The 21,298-nt window shown below is 34.6% G+C and overlaps 1 protein-coding gene across 4 annotated transcripts in view; it reads left to right on the top strand.

Annotated features, from left to right (window-relative positions):
* The window catches only part of dph1 (diphthamide biosynthesis 1), a 186,655-nt gene that overhangs the window by 153,884 nt on the left and 11,473 nt on the right, over window positions 1-21,298 (top strand). For 2 of the 4 annotated variants that reach the window (XM_087282951.1, XM_087282950.1), the window contains exon 10: window positions 3,502-3,580. In XM_087282951.1, coding sequence (XP_087139077.1) covers window positions 3,502-3,580 — 79 coding nt within the window. 4 annotated transcript variants of the gene reach the window in all.

Below are 21,298 nucleotides of genomic sequence, written 5' to 3'. Positions count from 1 at the left end.
CAACCAGTGTGTGTGTGTGTGTAAAAATAAAAAAAAAGAAGTACTATATGGAATTTTTGAGGTCTTGTTCTCTTTGAATGCATGAACACTTCCTTTGTTGTACATTTACACCGTCTTGTCAGCTTCCCAAGCGTTTAGTTCAGCTGCAGGTGTGCGCATTTCTCTGAATGTTCTTTTACATTGCATTAGGCATCCAAATACCCACAATTCCTGTCTCAGCTCTTCTGTATTCATCACACACACTCAAAAGACAAATGCAGTTTCTCCAGACACTCTGTGGCTCTGCCTGCCAACCATCACTCATATTGTTCCTCATGTGACTCTCTCACCTCTCATGTCACTGTTATTCTCTCTCTTTCTTTCTCTCTCTCTCTCTCTCTCTCTCTCTCTCTCTCTCTCTCTCTCTCTCTCTCTGCCGCCTAGTCTGGCTTCTATGTAGGGTAGCTCCGTGGAGACTAGGGCATTGCAGTGCAGTTGTTTTTTGCTCACCTAACCTTTCTTAGCGCTGCTGCTGCTTCACCTCAGTCCTCTTTCCTTCTTCTTCTTCCTCTTCCTCTTCTTGTCTTGTCTTTCTTGATTTTACTTGACTTCATGCTTGTCTTAATAATAATGCTGTGCAGGGAAGCTTTAAGGCAGTGCAGATTTACTCCTATATTTACAGGGGAGAGCATCAGTATTGCACATCAATGTGGTTCATATCCACATTTACATTCACCCTGCTAGCTGATCTGTGATCTGATTCGCCAATCAGATGTGTGTGTGTGTGTGTGTGTGTGTGTGTGTGTGTGTGTGTGTGTGTGTGTGTGTGTGTGTGTGTATGTGTGTGTGTGTGTGTGCCTGCCTGCCTTGCTTTTCCTTCACTTGTATCTTAAATAGTGTGCAACAATTACATTTTTTTAAAATTAATTTAGATTTCTTTTGTTTTCTTATCTTTGAATGAAGATAATAATTAAATTCTGAGTTTTTAATGCCTCTTTTTTATCCTTTTTTTAATCAGACTTTATTATTTTTGTGCATGTTAAACTAAATGAAAAATAAAAATTGTTATTTCAGTTAACATTTGTTTGAAGTTAGGATATTTTATCATTCTTAGTTTAGTTTAACTTGGTTAAATATTAAACTGCTAAATGCAGAGTGTGTAAAACTCAATTCATGTACTCAAGTATTAATAAAGTTAATAAACAAAGCATAAAGGTGATTCCAAAGTATTATATGAATGAATTGTATAACAGTATATATTGTCATTCGAAAAAATGGGTATCATATGGGTAAACAAACCTGTTTGTACTGATTTTCTTTTCTTTTTTTTCTTTTTTTTTTGCATCTTTGGCACACTTTAATGTTTTAGATCATTAAACAAGTTTAAATATTAATCAATAATAACACATGTAAACATATGCAGCTTTAGAATACAGTTTTTTATTGTTAAGGGCCATGAAACCCCCCACTTTTAGTTCAAGTCTACCTTAAATTAAAAAAAAATAAATAAATGCATTATAATGGGTTTGGAGCTCCGCGAGGCAGGAGTGGCTGTGGCCAGCAGAGGAGAAGGAGGGGAGCGAACAATTGTTTTAAGTTGGCTCACAAAATGAGACACAAACCATGAGAAGACCCATGATTTTATAGTTTACAAGGTTAAACTGCAAAGAAATAAACAGTAATTTAATGCCCTGCTACATTTATTATTTGTAATTTCATACACACAATCACAATTTATATCATTATAAAGATAATCGTCTTTATATAAACACTATAAATGAGGACTTCTCCCTCAATCCCTGGGTCTGAATGCAGACTCAGTACTGCAGGTCTCTTGCCCTGCCTATTTGAACCATTAGCTCTGCTGGTAATCTGGAGGATTTAGGCTAACACAGCAGCACGGTGATGTGTCTAAATGTGAACATTCTCCACTGATAAAAGACAGTGTGCCAGAATTCGCCAATTCTCGTACTGCTATCCTGACAAAAATGCTTGCTTCACACAATCAGCTTTGCTGTATCGGCCCTGACAGGCTCGCAAGGGAAAACATGCAACAAACCCCTGTGGATCATGGAAACAAACACAAATGACTCTTCATGGACGGCTAAATACTGTGTGCCATGGGTCCGTGGATGTGGTCTCACCCAGTCATCAACATAGGGTCTCACAGCTGGGCACTGGCATGTCTGACTGTGTCTTGCCTTCGGAAAGCACGATTGAATATGAATATTATGTCATGAATAATTAAAAAAGCCGGCTCTTCTCAAAGGATAAGAAAAATCCGCTATGAATAATATTAAGAACTCAACGCGTCATCTTTGCACTTGCAGTTTTACGCTACGTCACTGATTTTGCTCCCGCCCCAAAATCATTTTAATCCCAGAAGATGAAATTAGCTGACAAAAACTCAAAATTGTACAGTTTTCCCCACAATTAAAGCTGACAGGTGCTAACATTGTCTTAAGTGATGCTCAACACAAACAAATCTGTTAAAATCTAAAATCTTAAATCTGTCTGCAAATCACAAAAACATGGAGCAGTCGATATCCTTCCCAGGAATGGCTGGTCAACCAAAATTACCCCAAGAGCACAGTCACAACTCATCCAAAATGTCACAAAAGATTCAAGGGTGAGTGTTCATGACACCACCATAAGTTAGACACTGGGCAAAAATGGTTTGCATAAGGTCCAGGACAAAAACCACTGCTGTGATAAAAGAACATAAAGGCTTGTGTTAGTTTTGCAAGAAAACATCTTGATGATCCTCAAGACTTTTGAGAACATACTCTGGATTGTAAATCTGGATTGTTGAGACAAAGGTTGAACTGGAAGATATGTTTCCAATAATGCATGGCTTAAAAGTAATGTCACATTTCAGAAAAAACAACATCATACCAACAGTAAAATGTGTTGGGGGTAATAGAGTGATAATCTGGGGTTAATTCGCTGCATTAGGACCTAGAAAACCTGAAACGTGGAATCATGAATTCTTCTGTGTACCAAAATATCCAGAAGAATGTCCAGCCATCTGTTAGTGACCTCAATCTGAAGCAAACCTTGGTTCTGCAGCAGGACAATGATCCAAAGCACACCAGCAAGCCAACTTCTGAATGGCTGATGAAAAAACGTACTAAAGACTTTGAGATGCTATGGCATGACCTTAAACAGGCAGTCTATTCATTCATATGTCAACAGTATCTATCTGTCTATCTATCTATCAGTCGTTAATACAGGCTAGTTTTTTAGATAAGCATGTAATCTACAATAAAAATAAAATCTATCTTTTAATTGCTCCTGTTTTTAAACACATTCCTAGTTTCATTGAAATTTATAAATTAGAAGGAAACAAAAAAAACTCAATTATGTTTTGATCTCTTCTTACAGATCGAGTCATTTCCTTTTGAATAATAATCCCCTGATTTTCTTCTCAATCTGAAATAATCACAACACGCATAAAATGATTTGCCATCTCTTGGACCACTTTGTTTAACTCTCTCTCTCCCCTCCCTCCCTCCTGTATAGGTGGGTGCAGATTGCTTGTCCGCGCCTCTCTATCGACTGGGGAACGGCTTTCTCCAAACCCCTGCTGTCTCCATATGAGGTACACATATCTTCTTCTCTTCTCTATCCATTATTTATCCTACATTCCATGATGCTTTGAGTGAATTATGGGGAATAGCCACCATTAAACTGTAAACAATTAATGAAGTATTTTAAATTGGATGCAATTAGGTTTTATTATTCTCCTCAGTTTCACCACTGAATGTCAAAAGGCAACATATTAGAATTAACAAATTACTTTCAGCAGACTACGAATAATGAATAAGCATTTCTGTAGCAATATTGTGGATGTTTATTAAATATCACTTTACTGTAGGGAATATAAGAAGTTAATCAACTTCTCAATCAATATTGCACAATATTTTTTAGGGGTGGCTCCTTTGTTTTTTCTGTATGCTGTATATGCTCTCTTAAGCCTCTATGAAAAACTTTGCCTGCGCTGTCATTGCTATGAAGGTGACAGTCGATTATATTTGCCCCATACGCATAAAAAAGATGTAGACAAGAGATGCCCAAACTTTTTCTTTTGAAGGGCCGAAAACCAAACTTTACTGAGGTCTGAGGGCTGAAGATACATTGAAGTGTCGATGAGTAGTCTTCTAATTTATTTCCTAATATTTAAAAATAACTAGAAAACATTGCTTTAAATTATATTATTAAATGCAGTATATTAAAAAAATGTTTAATGAAGTTATTACAGCAAAAACATAAACGATCCCATGTAATGCAATGGAGTTCAATGCTGAATTACACTAAGCTGCGCTAGCCTTTGCTTTGATTTTCTTCCTGATGTCTTGTGCATTGCCTGAAATTCGTCGAGTGACAGTATTTACTATATATTTTTTTATTAAATCTGATGAATTTACAAAACAAAACAAACAAACAAAAGGTTACAATACATTCAAAATTACAAAATTTGTCAAAGAAATTCACCCCAACCACCTACCCATCACACTCCCTTTTTTCCAAATGGAATGGTTTGCCAGATCAAAGGTAAAAATGGGCCAACTTTGGCCTGCGGGCTCTAGTTTGGGCATCTTTGGTGTAGACTCTCTGCCAGTCTTTGTGATGTCAAAGCCTAGATGTCTTTGAATTGTTCTCTTTTACTTTCATTAAAATGACAAATCGTTGTGTTTTGCTCTTCTGATGTCCCGAACATCTCCCATGTAAATTCTGTTGTTTTATCTTCTTTGTTCAAATCATGTTTAAAAAAAACAGGTCTTAGTTGATAGAAAAATAAATGTGTACTTTTATTTAGTTGTCAAGTTTTACCAACTAAAGCAGGGCTGCCCAAACTTTTTCTTATGAAGAAAATCCAAAATCATGGCTTGATTGAGAGCTGTGGGCTGAAAGTAAATGTAGCAAAAAAGTTGCTATGGGTAATTTCCTAATTTATTTCATAAAATATATAACAAAATACTTTAACCATATTTATGAATGCATTGCATTATTTTTGAAAAGTATATGTTATTTTAATGAACTTATTACAATAAAACCATTAACAAAATTCCATTTATTAAACAATGACGCTCAATGTGGAATTCACTAGTCATGTTGAACCTGCCTTTGCCGTGATTTGCACTCTGATGTCTTCTGCTTTGTCCCTCATTCATTAAGTGACAGTATGTACATTTTTTTAAAGAAAATCTGATTCCTTTACAACATTTAATTGAAACATTTAATTTCAGTTTGTTTTTGTAGCTCAATAAAAACAAACAAACAAAAGTTTATATTAAAATAGAAATGAGAATCTCTGTTAAAGTCTTTGTCCCACCCTTCTCAATCATTTTCCTTCTAGCGAGCCAAATTAAAGGATACAAAGGGTGAACTTTGGCCCCAGGGCCCTAGCTTGGGCATCTCTGAACTAAATTCTATTAAATTCAATTAAGGGATGTTTATTTCTAAACTAATTTTGAGAGGATCACATGCTTATGATTGCTTGCAGCCAGCGCCACATTATTAAATTTATGATTTACCAATCAAATGATTCCTAAGCCACTATAAATACCCTAAAATCCAATAGCCATCTTTTTTTTGAAGAATTCCCCCTTTCACTCCTATTTCTCCTCCTTTCCTAGATGGGTGGAACAGTGGCCCAGTGGTTAGTACTGTTGCCTCACAGCAAGAACGTCACTGGTTCTAGTCCTTACCAAGCCAGTCGACATGTCTGTGCAAAGTTTACACGTTCTCCCCGTGCTAATGTGGGTTTCCCCCAGGTTCCCCGGTTTCCTCCCACCGTCCAAAAACATATAACATAAGTTAATTGACTAGTCCAAATTGCCACCATAGACATGCTTCTTGTAAGTAGTTATCTCTTAAGAGCAATCACTATCTGTTCATTAGCTACTACAGCAGGGGAGTTCTCGAGATCTACCTGAGCTCGAACTTCCCTCTTGCCCTGCAAAGGGGATCTCATAATCTCAGGGCTCTCTCCCGGGACAGTATACTAAACAAGCTTTATAAACAATCATCAGCTAAGTATGAACTCTTGAAATTCAATTCATTTCAAACTTTTATCCCCTAGAGGCAATTCAAGGCATATGGAGCAGCACCAAAAGAAAACAATATTATTAACACGCAAACACCATATACAAATAAAAAAAACAATAACAACAACAAATAAAAACAAGTATGTTGATTTAAAAATATCTAAAATTTGGACTAAAAATTGTTACTTTTGGAATTTAAAACCAAAATAGCCTTACAGTAGGTGAAAGTTCAAAGTGGCTATTAACGCCGCGGCTGGTACCGCCGCCGTTTGAAATAGGTGCCGCTCTGTTTTTAGTGTATGACCGCAGTTTGTGAATGAGCCGCCAGGGGGCGCAAAGGGACGGGATGCGAACGGACAGAAATAGCCCATACAGCTACTGTGCTTGTAAATGATATTAAACAATAAGTCAAAGCATTATAATTCCTTCATTAATCATTTAAAATTTGTTAACACGCTTTTAAGTGCAAAAGTTTTAAGTTGTAAACTTTTTAAGTGCAAAGAGGATTTGTTTTGGAAAATAGAATTGAAGAAGTAAAAGACAACTAAAATGAAAGCACAAACATTTAGTACAAATAAGTAGTCTTAAATAAATAAATAAATAAATAAATAAATAAATAAAGCAGCCTAAATATAGAAAGATGTTCAGTGTTTGCTATTTTGATAGGACTAAGACAAGACATTTTCATTTATGTTTTATTTCTGTTTTTATTTCCATTTTCGTTGTTGATTATATTTTACTATCTCATTTATGTCTCAACAATTGTACATAAACGAATAATAAATGAATAATGAAAATAAATGAATAATGAAAATAGGCCTAAATAAATTATTTATTTAAAGACATTGCCGTACAGTACGCGAAACACTGAGAAAAATAAATTTACCTACCTTAAGCAGATCACTAAAAGTATAATAAAATTATTTTTGCCGCAGGACATAAATTAAGTCTTGCAGGTTTATTTTTAATAATTTAGTTTCAGTTCTGTTCAGTTTTTTTTTTTTTTTTCAAAACGTCGATATTCTCCTTTAAAGTAGCTATAACTGTTGTTTTTTTTGTTTTTTTTTTTGTTTTTTTTTACTTATGGCTCAGTATGTTTTGTATTTTAACTTCATATTCAGTCACCTTGCAAATGTGTGTGAAATATAATGCCGCATAACCGCGGAAAAAGAAGAAAAAGCTGTCAAAGGTTAGAGCTAATTCATCAAAATAAGCTATATTAAAATACAGCATTTATGTTAATACAGGCAGAGTGTGAACAAACTCAAGGCTAAGATATGCGCTTGCCTTTTAATGCATTTGCTGCCTTTTTATAGGCTAAAGGCAACTATGTATAATAATGTTTTTTTTTCTTGTTTTTTTTTTTGTATGGTAAAGGACAATACACATTATGTTATTGATGTAAACTTAGGCTAAAACTTACCATTGATAAACGTGACCTACCTCAAGCAGATCACTTAAAGTATAAAAAAATAAAGTAGGCTATATATATATATATATTCTTAATAAACTTCACAGCCACAAATATAAAAACAACTTGTATTAAAACTGGGCGAGGATTAGAAAGAATACGATGCTTGTTATATATAATTTAAATTTTGATTCCAATTTCTGCAAGCACATTTTTTCACTCGCTACTCTGCTAGAAACTTCGCCGCCGGAGAGCACCTCAATAATGTAAACATTTGTTTAAAGATGGAGCGCAAGATGTGCCGAGTGTCAACATGTGAAGAACGATGGCAAAGCTAAGTGTGATTATTGTAATAAACTAAGTTATAAAGCAGAGTCCCGACCAACAGGACTAAGCATATGCGGTTGGCTCATTCTTCACGAATATAGAATTAAAATAATGGCGTGTTAGGTTCACTAAGCAGCGCATTCTCTCCGCCTCATCGTTTAACCAGCGGTACACGCTGCTGAAGCAGGAGAGACACTCCGTCATTCATAATCTTAGCTGATGTATCGGAGTCGAAAGAATATATCAAAGAGGAATTTTCTTTTAACAGTCCCGATATGTTTAATCTTTTTATTTTTTTTTTCGTGTCATTTCTCTTCAGCAAATTAGATATTTTTTAAAGCTGCTTGATTCTTTTAAAACCGAAAGCAGAGCCCATGGTGTTTTTCCATAAGATACTCCTTTATGAATGTTTTAATTTTTTTATTAAAGTCTTTAATGTGCTTTTTGATAGTTTTATTTTATTTCAAGCAGCAACTAAATGCGAATTTATCCTCAAAACTTGGCATGAGAGCGATGCAAGTCATGTGTGGCATAATTGCCTTTTTTCCCTGCGCGTGCGAGATCAATTTCTGATCTTTTTGCAACTAAAATGAAAGCATAAACATTCAGTACAAATAAGTAGTCTTAAATAAATAAATACATAAATAAATAAATAAATAAATAAAGCAGTCTTTTAACCTAAATATAGAGAGATGTTCAGTGTTTGCTATTTTGACAGGACTAAGACAAGACATTTTCCTTTATGTTTTTTTTTCGTTGTTGATTATAGTTTACTATCTCATTTTATGTCTCAACAATTGTAGATAATAATAAACGAATAATGAAAATTAATGAATAATGAAAATAGGCCTAGATATATTATTTATTTAAAGACATTGCCGACATTGAGCTTAAGTTGAATGCAGCTTCATCAAAAGCAAAAAAATAAATAAATAATTTGACCTATTTTAAGCAGATTATAATAAATATTTTTGCCGCAGGACATAAATTAAGTCTAGCAGGTTTGTTTTTTTAATAATTTAGTTTCAGTTCAGTTTTTTTTTTTTTTGCAAAACGTCAATGTTCTCCTTTAAAGTAGCTATAACTGTTGTTTTGTTTTGTTTTTTTACTTAATGGCTCAGTATGTTTTGTATTTGAATTTGACGCGTCAGAAAAAAAAACTGCTGAATCTCTGCAAATATTTGGTTAACTTATAAAACAAATGTATGGTTTAGTGATGTTAGTAATGCATAGAAAAATGCAAAGCAGAATTATTAAAGTTATTATTTCATTGATCTGAACATAACCATTTATAATATAATTACTAACCCGTCGTCTAAAATAATAAAATAATAAAATAGTCTATTATTTTATTCATGGCTAGAGCTTGATTAAATTGATTAACAAGCCATGTGCTTTTGTTTGTTTGTTCTCGGTACTGGGTATACGCAAAACATTTTCTAAAATGTCAAGCAGTATTTGTCTATACCTTTAATTAATTCAAAATATTAAAAATAACAATAATAAAATTATAAAAATACAAAGATAAATAGAGCAGCATTTTGCTAATTATAATAGTCCTTTATATTTATATACATGTGTTTTTGCATATTCGTTATTTCACTTGATGCATTCGTTATTTAATGTTTGAATACTGAAATAAAAAGCCATCGTTTAAAAGGTTATTTCACCATCAAAATGTAGCCTGTTATATGTATCATTAACGTTTTATATAAAACTGCTGTGCAGTGTAAATGGGACCTTAATACAGTTTAAAGCGAAGTTGTCTGTAAGGATGATGGGCATGGCATGTCTATTGTTGTGGCTCGCGTTGTGAATATTAGAAAATAACTGTCGGGTAAAGGCTTTATGGTCGTGCGGAATTGTCTGCTGCTGTCATGGCTCAGCAGGCAACACCCTATTCAGCTAGGCTATGTTCGGTGTTTTTATGTACAAATTCGTTTTGGCGAATGCTAGAGCGTAATAGAGATATTTTAAATAATAAGTATAGTTCAGTCCAGAAGTTGCTGTGCATAGAAACATTCATTTTCATAAGGCCCCATTTGCGGTTTGGTTTTAAAACGCATAGGTTTTGCTACGGTTACGCCATCCGTCCTCGGGAGTTTTGGATTTTGTGTAACCATGTTTGTGGAAAACACTTGAGGGTGGAGACATACCCCTTCCCCCATCTCATAACCAAAAGCTTGTCTTTCAGGTGTTAATGGGCATCGAGACCGAAGTCATGTCGCATTTCCACTGTCGGCCTATAGCTCGCAGCGCTTAACGCAAACCCAGCCCCCAGAACGTCCCCCGACTGTTGGCATCGTGCATCCGTTAATAACTCGGTAGAAAATGTATTTTATAACATCCTCATTTAGACACAGTCAAACATTCAGCCCAAATGCACTGGAGAGACCTGAAACGTGTTCCCAAAAATGCTCTGTTTGCACGATTTGATTATTATCATCATATCCAAATACTTTATAAATAATATTCTAAACCTTCTCTGGTGTTTATTGTTTTTAGAAAATATCTAAAATCTTTTAAAAGAAAATATCTTGTAAAATAAAAGTTTGATTTGGCTTTAACGGTTTTATTTATGTATAGGCCTACCTAAACTGTTATAGCTTGCTTTTGCTTGTTTTATATTGGTTTATTTATTTAATGCGATTTTATTATATCCGATAATGTATTTCTTTAAATTATATTTCAATGTGGCTTAGGCTTATCAAGATATGACACTTGTTTTGAGTCTACAAAAGGTAATTTGTAAAGTGTTATGTCTTTCTATTGTATTCATATGGTGTATTATCTAGCCGCTAGCAGCATCAACAGAGCTGTGAAGAGAGCGCTCTTTTGCTCGGTCTCTCACACACAACCTTTATGTCTGCTGTGTCTTTAATATGGTGTGTAGATTATTATGCGTTATTGAAACATCAAGGGGGACGCAGCAAAATCACTTCTAAATTAAAATTGTATTATTCTATGCAACAGCCTTACATTTAAAACGGAAACATAAGGGCGATTATAAGCAAAAAGACCTCAGCCTATAAGTCTAGATGTTTTCTTTTCCTTTTTTATTTATTTGTTTATGTGTTTGGCGCATGTGTGCGATAGTAAAACTAGTGTAATTACGGCAAGCCATCTTTCCCAGACTCGGGGCAAATTCCTTTCACTCCGTCCCGAAGCCCCAGCTGGCCCTCCTGCCATCCACTGCGTAAAACATATGCTGGATAAGTTGACGGTTCATTCCGCTGTGGCGATCACAGACTAATAAAGAGACTAAACCGAAAAGAAAATGAATGAAGAATGAATGAATAAATTAATAATAATAAAATTAAAATAAGGTAATAATAAACACAAATGCCGCGTAAGCGGCCTTTTTTTTTTTTAGAGATGGTACATTTAAATTGCCTCTTCCCATTTCCCCCATCTCGAAATTGAAAGTTGCAAAGAGAACTCAATAGCAAAGATCATAGCCCATTTACACATCAACACAGTGCAAGTTTAGCGGAAGAATGTCAAATCAGAATCACGCAGATGAAGCACACCAGCTACTACTATGAAACTATTAAAATTGTTTTGTCATAAATTTGCTTATTTGCAGCAGCTTTTTTTCGCGCAACAGAAATGCGGCGTTGGGAAGCCGTCAATGAATAAAAACAGGGTCAATAGTGAAATCGGCTTTTCATTGTATCCCTATTACCTATTTCAGTGCATTGAAGGCCTTTTATGGTGTCATCTCGCTAGAATAGCCTAAGTTATAAATAATTTAAAGAACAAAGTTATAAAAACTCACATTACATAAATAAACAATTAAAAAAATGTTTAGGTTGTCTATTTAATTGCCCTCGTGATGATGTGCTTTATCATTATGTGCGTTTTACTTATAACTAACCTGATTCAAATGATGGATCTGCGACAGAGAAACTAGGGGTTTTGGGGGACATGCATCACTATATCTTTTTTTTCCCCAAACTGTGCATAGTTCAGCCGCCAGTTACTGTACGTCTTTTTTTGGAAAAGCACCCCATGTCCGCTAGTGCCGTGCGCCTCTTTCTCTGGGCAAAAATGAGTTGATTTTTAAAATAATAAATATATAGATTAACTAAATTTTCAGCAAAAGAGACATTTATTTCATATTTCACTATGCATTTCATCTGATCTTTATAGCTTAATTAAACACATATTGTCAAAACCCACACATAGGCCTATTGTATGAAAATGAAAAGGGCATTTTTTGTTATTATTACACTACTATTTGTTATTTGTTGCCTAGGCTATTTTCACATTTGAGGTGCTTTATTGGCATGACAAGTAACTGTACATTCGTTTTGCCAAAGCAGTGCGCGTCTCACAAACAAGACAGTGCAAAAAGGGCAGTAGTGCAAACAAATATGAAAATAACATATAATAAAAAAATGATTAATAAAAATAAAAATAGAATAAAAATAAAAATATAATAATAAAAATAAAAATAGATTTTTGATAACATTAAAGAGGATAAAGGTAATAATAGTAGCCTATTATCAAAAGTAAGTCCACATAAAGAGTTCCAGTATTTGTGTGTTGGAGACAGGAGCGGGTATTGTTGGGTGAACACACAGCAGCACACACACTCCCCCAGTAAGATAGGTTCTGTTCGACAGGGACTCAAAGTTGTTTTGTATGTGTTGGATTATCGGGTAGAATTTCTCCCGGATCTCGGAGTATTTAGTGCACTCAGGATATGCAGCTCCGTCTCAATCAGCTGCTGAGGGCACAGCCGCTTCTCCACCGGCAGCCATGTTTTTTTTTTGTGCCGGCCCGTCTTTACGGCTAGCTGATGCCCGCTGCCCGCTTCTAACATGTTAGAAAATACTGCAAATCAAGCTGTCGGTATCTTCCCGCGGTTGAAATTGTTCGTTGTTCGGAAAAAAAGAAGAATAAATATCAGCGCGCAGTAGTTGCTTTCTAGATTATTTAGGCCTATATTCAGCTGTTTTAATCTTGCAATTCTGATAATTAGAGATAATGTCTGTTTTTATCAACTTGTCTGTCATTTGCTACTTATTTAATTAATTTGTTGATGTTAATATACTACATAGTCTTGTATATGCATATCTAAAATCCTTTGGCATTCAAATTTGCTTTGAACTTGAAAGAGAGAAAGAATCGGATTTTACCCGTCAGAGCACATTGCATATGCTTTTTTGAAATAACATTTATTTAACAAATATTTTAGCACATCGAAAGTAATTAAATTACCTGTCTTTTGATTAAAACCTTTATGCAAAAAGATCAGAAAAAAGGCAATATGCGACACATGACATGCATTGCTCTCATGCCACGTTTTGAGGATAAATTCGCTTTTAGGTGCTGCTTTGAATAAAATAAAATTATTAAAAAGCACATTAAAGACTACTTATAAAATAAAACATTCATAAAGGAGTATCTTATGAAAAAACACCAATTGACGGGCTCTGCTTTCGGTTTTAAAAGAATCAAGCAGCTTTAAAAATATAATTTGCTGAAGAGAAATGACAGGGAAAAAAAGATTGAACATATCGGGACTGTCAAAAGAACATTCCTCTTTGATATATTCTTTCGACTCCGATACATCAGCTAAGATTATGAACGACGGAGTGTCTCTCCTGCTTCAGTGGCGTGTCCAGCTGGTTATAAACGAGGAGGCGGAGAGAATGCGCTGCTTGGTTTCGGCTCAATATATTTAAATAAAAACTAACAACGAGTTGCTTATAACGCTCAAAAAGTTAAACTCAAATGCACAACCCTTGTTGGTTGCACCTGCGGGATGCACAATGAACCTAACGCGCCATAATTTTAATTCTATATTCGTGAAGAATGAGCCAACCGCATATGCTTAGTCCTGTTGGTCGGGACTCTGCTTTATAACTTATTAGTTTATTACAATAATCACACTTAGCTTTGCCATTTTTCTTCACCACATAGCCACTCAACACATCTTGCGGTCCATCTTTAATGTTTAGATTATTGAAGGTGCTATTGACGTTTTGAGAAAAAAATTTATAGTACTGAAACTAAATTATTAAAAATAAACTTGCGGGACTTCATTTATGTCCTGCGGCAACATTATTTTTATTACACTTTAAGTGATCTGCTTGAGGTAGGTCACGTTTATCAATGGTAAGTTTTAGCCTAAGTTTACATCAATAACATAATGTGCATTGTCCTTTACCATACAAAAAAAAAAAAAACATTATTATACACCAGTTGCCTGTAGCCTATAAAAAGGCCACAAATATTTTTAAATGCATTAAAAGGCAAGCACATATCTTAGCCGTTTGTTCACACTCTGCCTGTATTAACATAAATGCTGTATTTTAATATAGCCAATTTTGATTAATTAGCTTTAACTGACAGCCTTTTCTTCTTTTTCCGTGGTTATGCGACATTATATTTCACACGCATATGCAAGGTGACTGAATAGGAAATTAAAGTACAAAACATACTGAGCCATTAAGTAAAAAAACAAAACAAAACAACAGTTATACTTTAAAGCAGAACATTGACGTTTTGAAACAAAAAAACGGAACTGAAACTAAATTATTAAAAATAAACCTGCCAGACTTAATTTATGTAATATTTTCATTATTCATTTATTTTCATTATTCGTTTATTATTATGTGCTATAATTGAAACATAAAATGAGATCGTAAATATAATCAACAACGAAAATGTAAATAAAAACGTAAATTAAAAATATAAATGAACATGTCTAGTCTTAGTTCTATCAAAATAGCCAACACTACATCTCTCTATATTTAGACTAAAAGACTGCTTTATTTATTTATTTATTTATTTATTTATTTATTTATTTAAGACTAATTATTTGTACTGAATGTTTGTGCTTTCATTTTAGTTGTCTTTCATTTCTTCAATTCTATTTTCCAAAACGAATCCTCTTTGCACTTAATAAGTTTACAATAAACCAGGTAAAAAAAAATTAAATGTAAGTTGAGGTGATCGCAAGTTCACAACTGTGAGGTGATGTGCTCTACCGGCAGGATAATCTATATTATTTTGCTGTTTTTCATATGCGCACGTTTAAGATTTGAGATTATAACATTGCCATGATAGTCAAAGAAATCAAAACATTATTTTCACCCCAACGCAATTTAATCGGGCACTGAAGGCTAATAACTTAATTCTTATATTTGCTTTTTGACTTCTCACCATGTATCTTTTCTACAGCATAGTATAGTGAAAGAGCATGTCTATTACCAGAAAAACTAAATTAAAATTATATTTTAATTGAACACATCACATCACATACAGTAAGCTACGCCTACAGAACAGTCTGTTTAGCATTGTGAAAAGGCAAAGCTGAATATCTGTGGTTAAAGTGCCACCCAGCGGTCAAATGCTGCTGGCGCATCAAGTACCGCCGTCGCCGCGGCATGAATGGCGGCACAAGGAACACATTGAAGTAGTAACATCTGTAGGAACAAAAGTGGCTCTCCGTCTCTGAGTTCTACACCCAGTACAACGAAACTCGTCCAGAGGGGAGCAACTCAAATGCTGAATGAAGAATGTGTGAGTGGTCCTTAATAATTTTGCTTGCTAACCTAAGAATATAGATAAAATAGATCTAACAGGCAATCCAATAATCCTAGAACACACTGTAACAACACTTTGTAGTCGGTTTATACTGTAAATTAATAGACTGGAACCAACAAGAAATGGAAAATGTAACTATGCTTTCTATAAAAGAACAATAAAAGGACAAAGCAATACTTTCCTCTCTTTTAAGAACTTTGGAACTGCAATTCTTGATTTTATTTCTTGTACAATTGGTTATTTTTATTTCCTGTATCTGGAAATTATCTTGACAAAAAATTGTTCAAAATCCAGCGGCTCATCTTTTAACAGGTGTTCATAAATGCAAACATATTACTCTTGTGTTAATATCTCTTAACATTAGCTCCCAATGCGCTCTAGAATAGATCTCAAAGTACTTCTGCTTGCATTTACAATAATTGTTTACATGACATAACTAGGCCCACACGGAATCTGTGCGAGCAGATATCGGCTGATTTTCAGCCTATCATTGAGTCTGTTTATTTACTTGTGTAAATGTGTGTACATTAATATTTCTTCAGTTATTAAATTATTTTCAGTAATATTATTAACTAAAATAAAAAAGTGTTCATATGATTTATTTATAATATAGTTTGTAAAGAAAAATTTTCTGTTATTTAGTAGATGTATTATATGTTGTACACAAATGTCTGTGTACAAATAGCAAAAAATGTCTTCAAATTCTGTCTGGCCCTAGCTACAGTATAACACAACATATTTCCATAGCATAACATGCAGAATACCAAGCGTAACATTATTTGTATAAAGGACATTAATAAAGCACAAAGCCAAAGTCAGTTTATAGCCCAGCCTGATTATCCAACATCATTTCAGTTCTGAATGGAAGTTTGGCATCATTTGAAACACAACAAAAACTATTAAAAAAAGCCCATTTCCCCAAAGACACAACACTGTTCACCTCTGCCCCCATCACACATGCTGCCAGCCATGTGTGCCTTGCCTTTGGGACATAAAGGCTCTGTGCGTATTTGTGTACAACCTGTGTAGCTTTGTGTTTGTGTTCAGAAAACAAACCTCAGCTTTAGTGCGATGTGAAGAAGCAGAGTTTGTTTACCCAGCTTCTCTCTTTTCCTCTGAGACTGACGGGACGAGTCTTATGTTTAGGGTGTATCAGTAGCTCCTCTCACTGGCAGAATGACTACAGCGCCAATGCCAATCTTCATTCATGTCATGCCAGAACAGGACTTAGCCAGAATCACACACACCAAGCTCTTTTTTTTGAATAGGTGTCTCTGTTAAATCCCTATTCCCCATTCCCAGATGCAAAACAACAACATCTGGTGGGTTTTATCTGCAGATAGATCTCATTAGGATGCCTGTTATAGTGTTCTTGCTTTAGTCTGTCAGGGGTATTACAAGGTGTAATGTAGTAGTGGTCGATTGAATCTGGATTTTCTTTGGAAGATGGCAAAATATTGATGTCTACTGGTTATATTGGAGCAATTTTAGTAACTTTAGTATTTGAGTATGTTGTGTTTTTTTACTATTTCTCATTTGATAGTTTTTTGTATAATCTCTTTAGTTTTATTATTCTGACATTTAATTGCTGTTGTTGTTGTTCATTATTCTGACTTTGTTAAGTTTGTTGTTGTTGTTTTATCATTTAGTTTCAAATCATTTAGTTTAGTTTTTTGTTTTGTTTTGTAAAAGGTTTTTGTTTGTTTGTTTTTTAAATGTATCCCTGGCCAATATGTCTTTTTTTTTTAGAATTACAGTTTTTCAGGATTTTGTATTTATTTTATTTTTTTGCACTTGAATTCTTTAATTCTCTAAGTAAAAATGTGTGATTTGTAAAACCTATTTAAAAAGCTCCAGTTTTAGTAATTTCCACATCATGTTTTTTGCAAATGTACACTTAAATGCAAAACATAAAAGCATGGTATCTAAAAAATAATTATCTGTTATTGCTGTTATTTGTTACTGCTATATACACTCATCAGCCACTTGATTAGGTACACCTGTCTAACTGCTTGTTAACACAAATTTCTAATCAGCCAATCACATTGTAGCAACTCAATGCATTTAGGCATATAGTCATGATCAAGACGATCTGCTGTAGTTCAAACTGAGCATCAGAATAAAGAAGAAAAATTATTTAAATTACTTTAAATGTGATATGGTTGTTGGTGCCAGATGGGCTGGTCTGAGTATTTCAGAAACTGCTGATCTACTGGGATTTTCATGCACAATCATCTTTAGTGTTTACAAAGTATGGGCCGAAAAGAGAAAATATCCAGTGAGTGGCAGTTCTGTGGGCGTAAATGCCTTGTTGATGCCAGAGGTCAGAGGAAAATGGCTGGTTCAAACTGATAGAAAGGCAACAGTAACTTAATTAACCACTTGTTTCGTATGCAGAAAAGCATCTCTGTATGCACAACATGTCGAACCTTGAGGCGGATGGGCTACAGCAGCAGAAGACCACACCGGGTGCCACTTCTGTCAGTTAAGAACAGGAAACTGAGGCTATAATTCGCAGAAACTCACTAAAATTGGACAATAGAAGATTGGAAAAATGTTTCATCCTGTCTTGTATCCATAGTTCAGGCTGGTGATGGTATAATGGTGTGGTGGATATTTTCTTGGCACACTTTGGGCCCAGTTTTACCAATTGACCATCATGTCAACCCCACAGCTGAACTGAGTATTGTTGCTGATCATGTCCATCCCTTTATGACCACAGTGCACCCATCTGCTGATGGCTACTTCCAGCAGGATAACGCACCTTGTCATAAAGCGTGAATTATCTTAGATTGTTTTTTTGAACATGACAATGAGTTCACTGTACTCAAATGGCCTCCACAGTCACCATATCTTAATCCAATAGAGCAGGTTTGGGATGTTGCGCAACAGGAGATTGGCATAATGGATGTGCAGCTAACAAAACTGCTGCAACTGCGTGATGCAATCATATCAATATGGACCAAAATCTCTGTGGAATATTTCCAGTACCTTGTTGAATCTACTCCATGAAGAATTAAGGCAGTTTTGAAGGCAAAAGGTTGTACAACCTTGTACTAGTAAGGTGTACTTAATAAATCGGCCAGTGAGTGTTACTGTATATATCACTATTAACGCCTTTGATGTCATTTTCACTAATGTTTTTACATTAACGTTTCTTATTATTAGTTAAATAAAATAAAAACTAAATACATGTTTATTGCTTTAGCTGTTAACAAATACAACTATTGATCTTATTAAATAACTAGTAAATGTAGAAATTGAGTTTAAGATTAATAAATTCTACAACTTTTGTTTATTGTTATTAATATTGTTATTAGATATTGTTATCTAATTTAATTGATTCATGTTATCAAGTGATACCCTATATTAAAGTATATTAATTATCCTTCTTTTGTTTACAGAGGATGCATTATATTTGTTAGAAAGCACAGTAGTAATACACTGTAAAAAATGCTGGCGGCCACACAATCAATTTGTAATGGGGCAACAGGAATTAAGTTGGGTTATTAGGTTTTTTTTCTTATAATTTAAGTGGATTGAACATTACATTTTAAAATTTGTAAATAGGTGGATTGAACAAACAACTAACATAATATTTTGAGTGTTGTTGTAGTTGTTTTTGTTTTTGTTAAAGTAGTAGTAGTAATAGTAGTTGTTGTTAAGTTGTAGTTGTTGTTGAGTTGTTGTAGTACTAGTAGTAGTAGATGTAATAGTAGTAACAGCAGCTGCAGCAACAACAGCAATAGAAACTTCATAAAACATCTATATTTCAAATAAATACTGTATTCATCAAACTTATCAGCTCACAGTGTCAATGTTGCAGACATAAGGTGCTCTAACTGTCCATTCATGATGAAGTTTTGGTAAACTTTCACCCCGTGTTCGCTTTAGTGCACAAAACTGTTAGTGAGAGCATCATGACTGCTTGCAAAACTTGTGGAACATTTGAAGAGGGGACGGGACTTTACATACTGTAGGGTCAGTTGTTTGCCATGTGTTATTTCTCAGTTCTTCAGCTCGTTCTTCCCTTTTCTGCTTATATGCCAGTGTCAGATGTGGCTGTTTCTTTGAAAGTCTGCCTAAAGGCCAGAAGCTGGTGTTGCGTGTGTGCTGTTGAATGATTCTGCCAGCTGAGGCTCTACTTGAGGCTCTGATCTGCTTGTCCTCTTGTTGTTGCTCATCTGGGCCGCTCACTTCTCTCTCTCTGTCCTGGTTAGATCCAGTTTGATGACTTTTTTTCCGACAGCAGTACATGAATTCATTTCTTAAAGGAACACTCTACTTTTTTGGAAATACAGTAGGCTTACTTTACAAGTCACCTAGAGTTAAACAGTGGAGTTTTACAGTTTTTTTAAAAGTCTTTTATCATACGGTCTAATTTGAAACCTGATACAGTAACTTGAAAGTTTTTCTATGAAGCCCTGGGTAAAAAATCTGGGTGTTATTCTGAATGATGACTTGAGCTTTGGCAAACAGACAAATGCAGTGGTTAAATCCTGCTTCTTTCAGCTTCAACTCTTAAAAACTGTTAAATCTATTCAATCTAGAAAAAAATATGAAAAAAGAATCCATGCTTTTATTACCACTAGGTTGGACTGTTGTAATTCAATATACTTAAGGATTAGTCTGAAAATCTTATCCCGTTTACAATTAGTTGAAAATGCTGCTGCAAGCTTTTAACAGGTACCAAGAAACATGACCACATTACACCAGTTTTACGCTCTTTGCACTGGTTGCCTGTGCACTGTTGGGTCACTTTTACAAATCTTCTCCTGGTTTTTAAATCTCTAAATGGCCTGGCACCTTCTTATCTGTCAGACATGTTGATTGAGTATCAGCCTGGTCAATCTCTTCAGTCATCTAACCAGAGTCTGAATGCTGAGATGACTGTGCCTTTGCAGTAGCTGGTTGTGGAATGCTCTGCCTCTCTGTATTAGATCTGTTTCATTTCTGTCTGTTTATAAATCTAGGTTGAAAACTAACCTTTTTGATTTGGCATTTTATCAATGAAAATTGTTTGTTTTAGCTATAATTTCATATTTTTCTTTGTTGCGATGTTTATTGTGCAGCACATTGGTCAACCTCTGGTTGTGTTTAATAGTGCTAGATAAATAAAATTGACATTGACTTTTTTTGCTTTTTTCTCATGGGCAGGGCTAATGGGGCATTAATGCAGAAGTACAGATTGATCTTCTATTGTAGAGACGGTCAATTGTTTCACTGTTGCATAATATTGGATTGATACATGAGTAGTTTTATCAGTTTGGTTTCAGCAAAAGCTGTTTTTAGACTAAAAGGAAACTTTCAGTTCTGAAGCTTGGTGGATCTAAAGATCAAGGAAAATTTTGTTTCTCAATTCATGACTCCTATAATACTTTTATTCAGCAAGGATAACCCTGTTAAATTAAACTGAATAAAGTTCAGTTAAATTGATCAAAACGCACAGTAAGAACTTTTATAATGTTTATGCCAGAATATGTTTCTGTTTTGATAAAATGCTGTGCTTTTTTAAATGATTCATTGTGGAATCATGTAAAAAAAACAGATCTAATCTATTTTCAGGCACAACAACCCTAAGTATTACAGGGGAAATTCCCTTGGCCAGACTAAAGAAAGACCACAGAAACCCAAATATTTACTTGTTACTATCAATAATTTATTCAGGGAACCCACTACTCTTAAAATTTCAGTAATAGTGTGGACTTTTCAGGACATTAAAAGTCAGAGAATTTGTATTTATTGATTAATTGTGGCTTTACATCAGGGATATTTTCAGCTCCATTTTATCCTTTAAGGTGTCAAATCCAGTTCCTAGAGGGCCGCAGCCCTGCACAGTTTAGTTCCAACCTTGCTTCAACACACATACCTGATTTCAAGCAAGCCTTAAGAACTTGATTCGTTTGATCAGGTGTGTTTAATTAGAGTTAAAGCTAAACTGTGCAAAGCTGTGGCCCTCCAGGAATTGAAT

Source organism: Danio rerio, chromosome 15 (assembly GCF_052040795.2).
Source record: "Danio rerio strain M-AB ecotype USA chromosome 15, GRCz13ab, whole genome shotgun sequence".
Classification (NCBI taxonomy): Eukaryota; Metazoa; Chordata; class Actinopteri; order Cypriniformes; family Danionidae; genus Danio; species Danio rerio.
The sequence above is the reverse complement of the archived record's forward strand: the minus strand, read 5'-3'. Positions and strand labels throughout refer to the sequence as shown.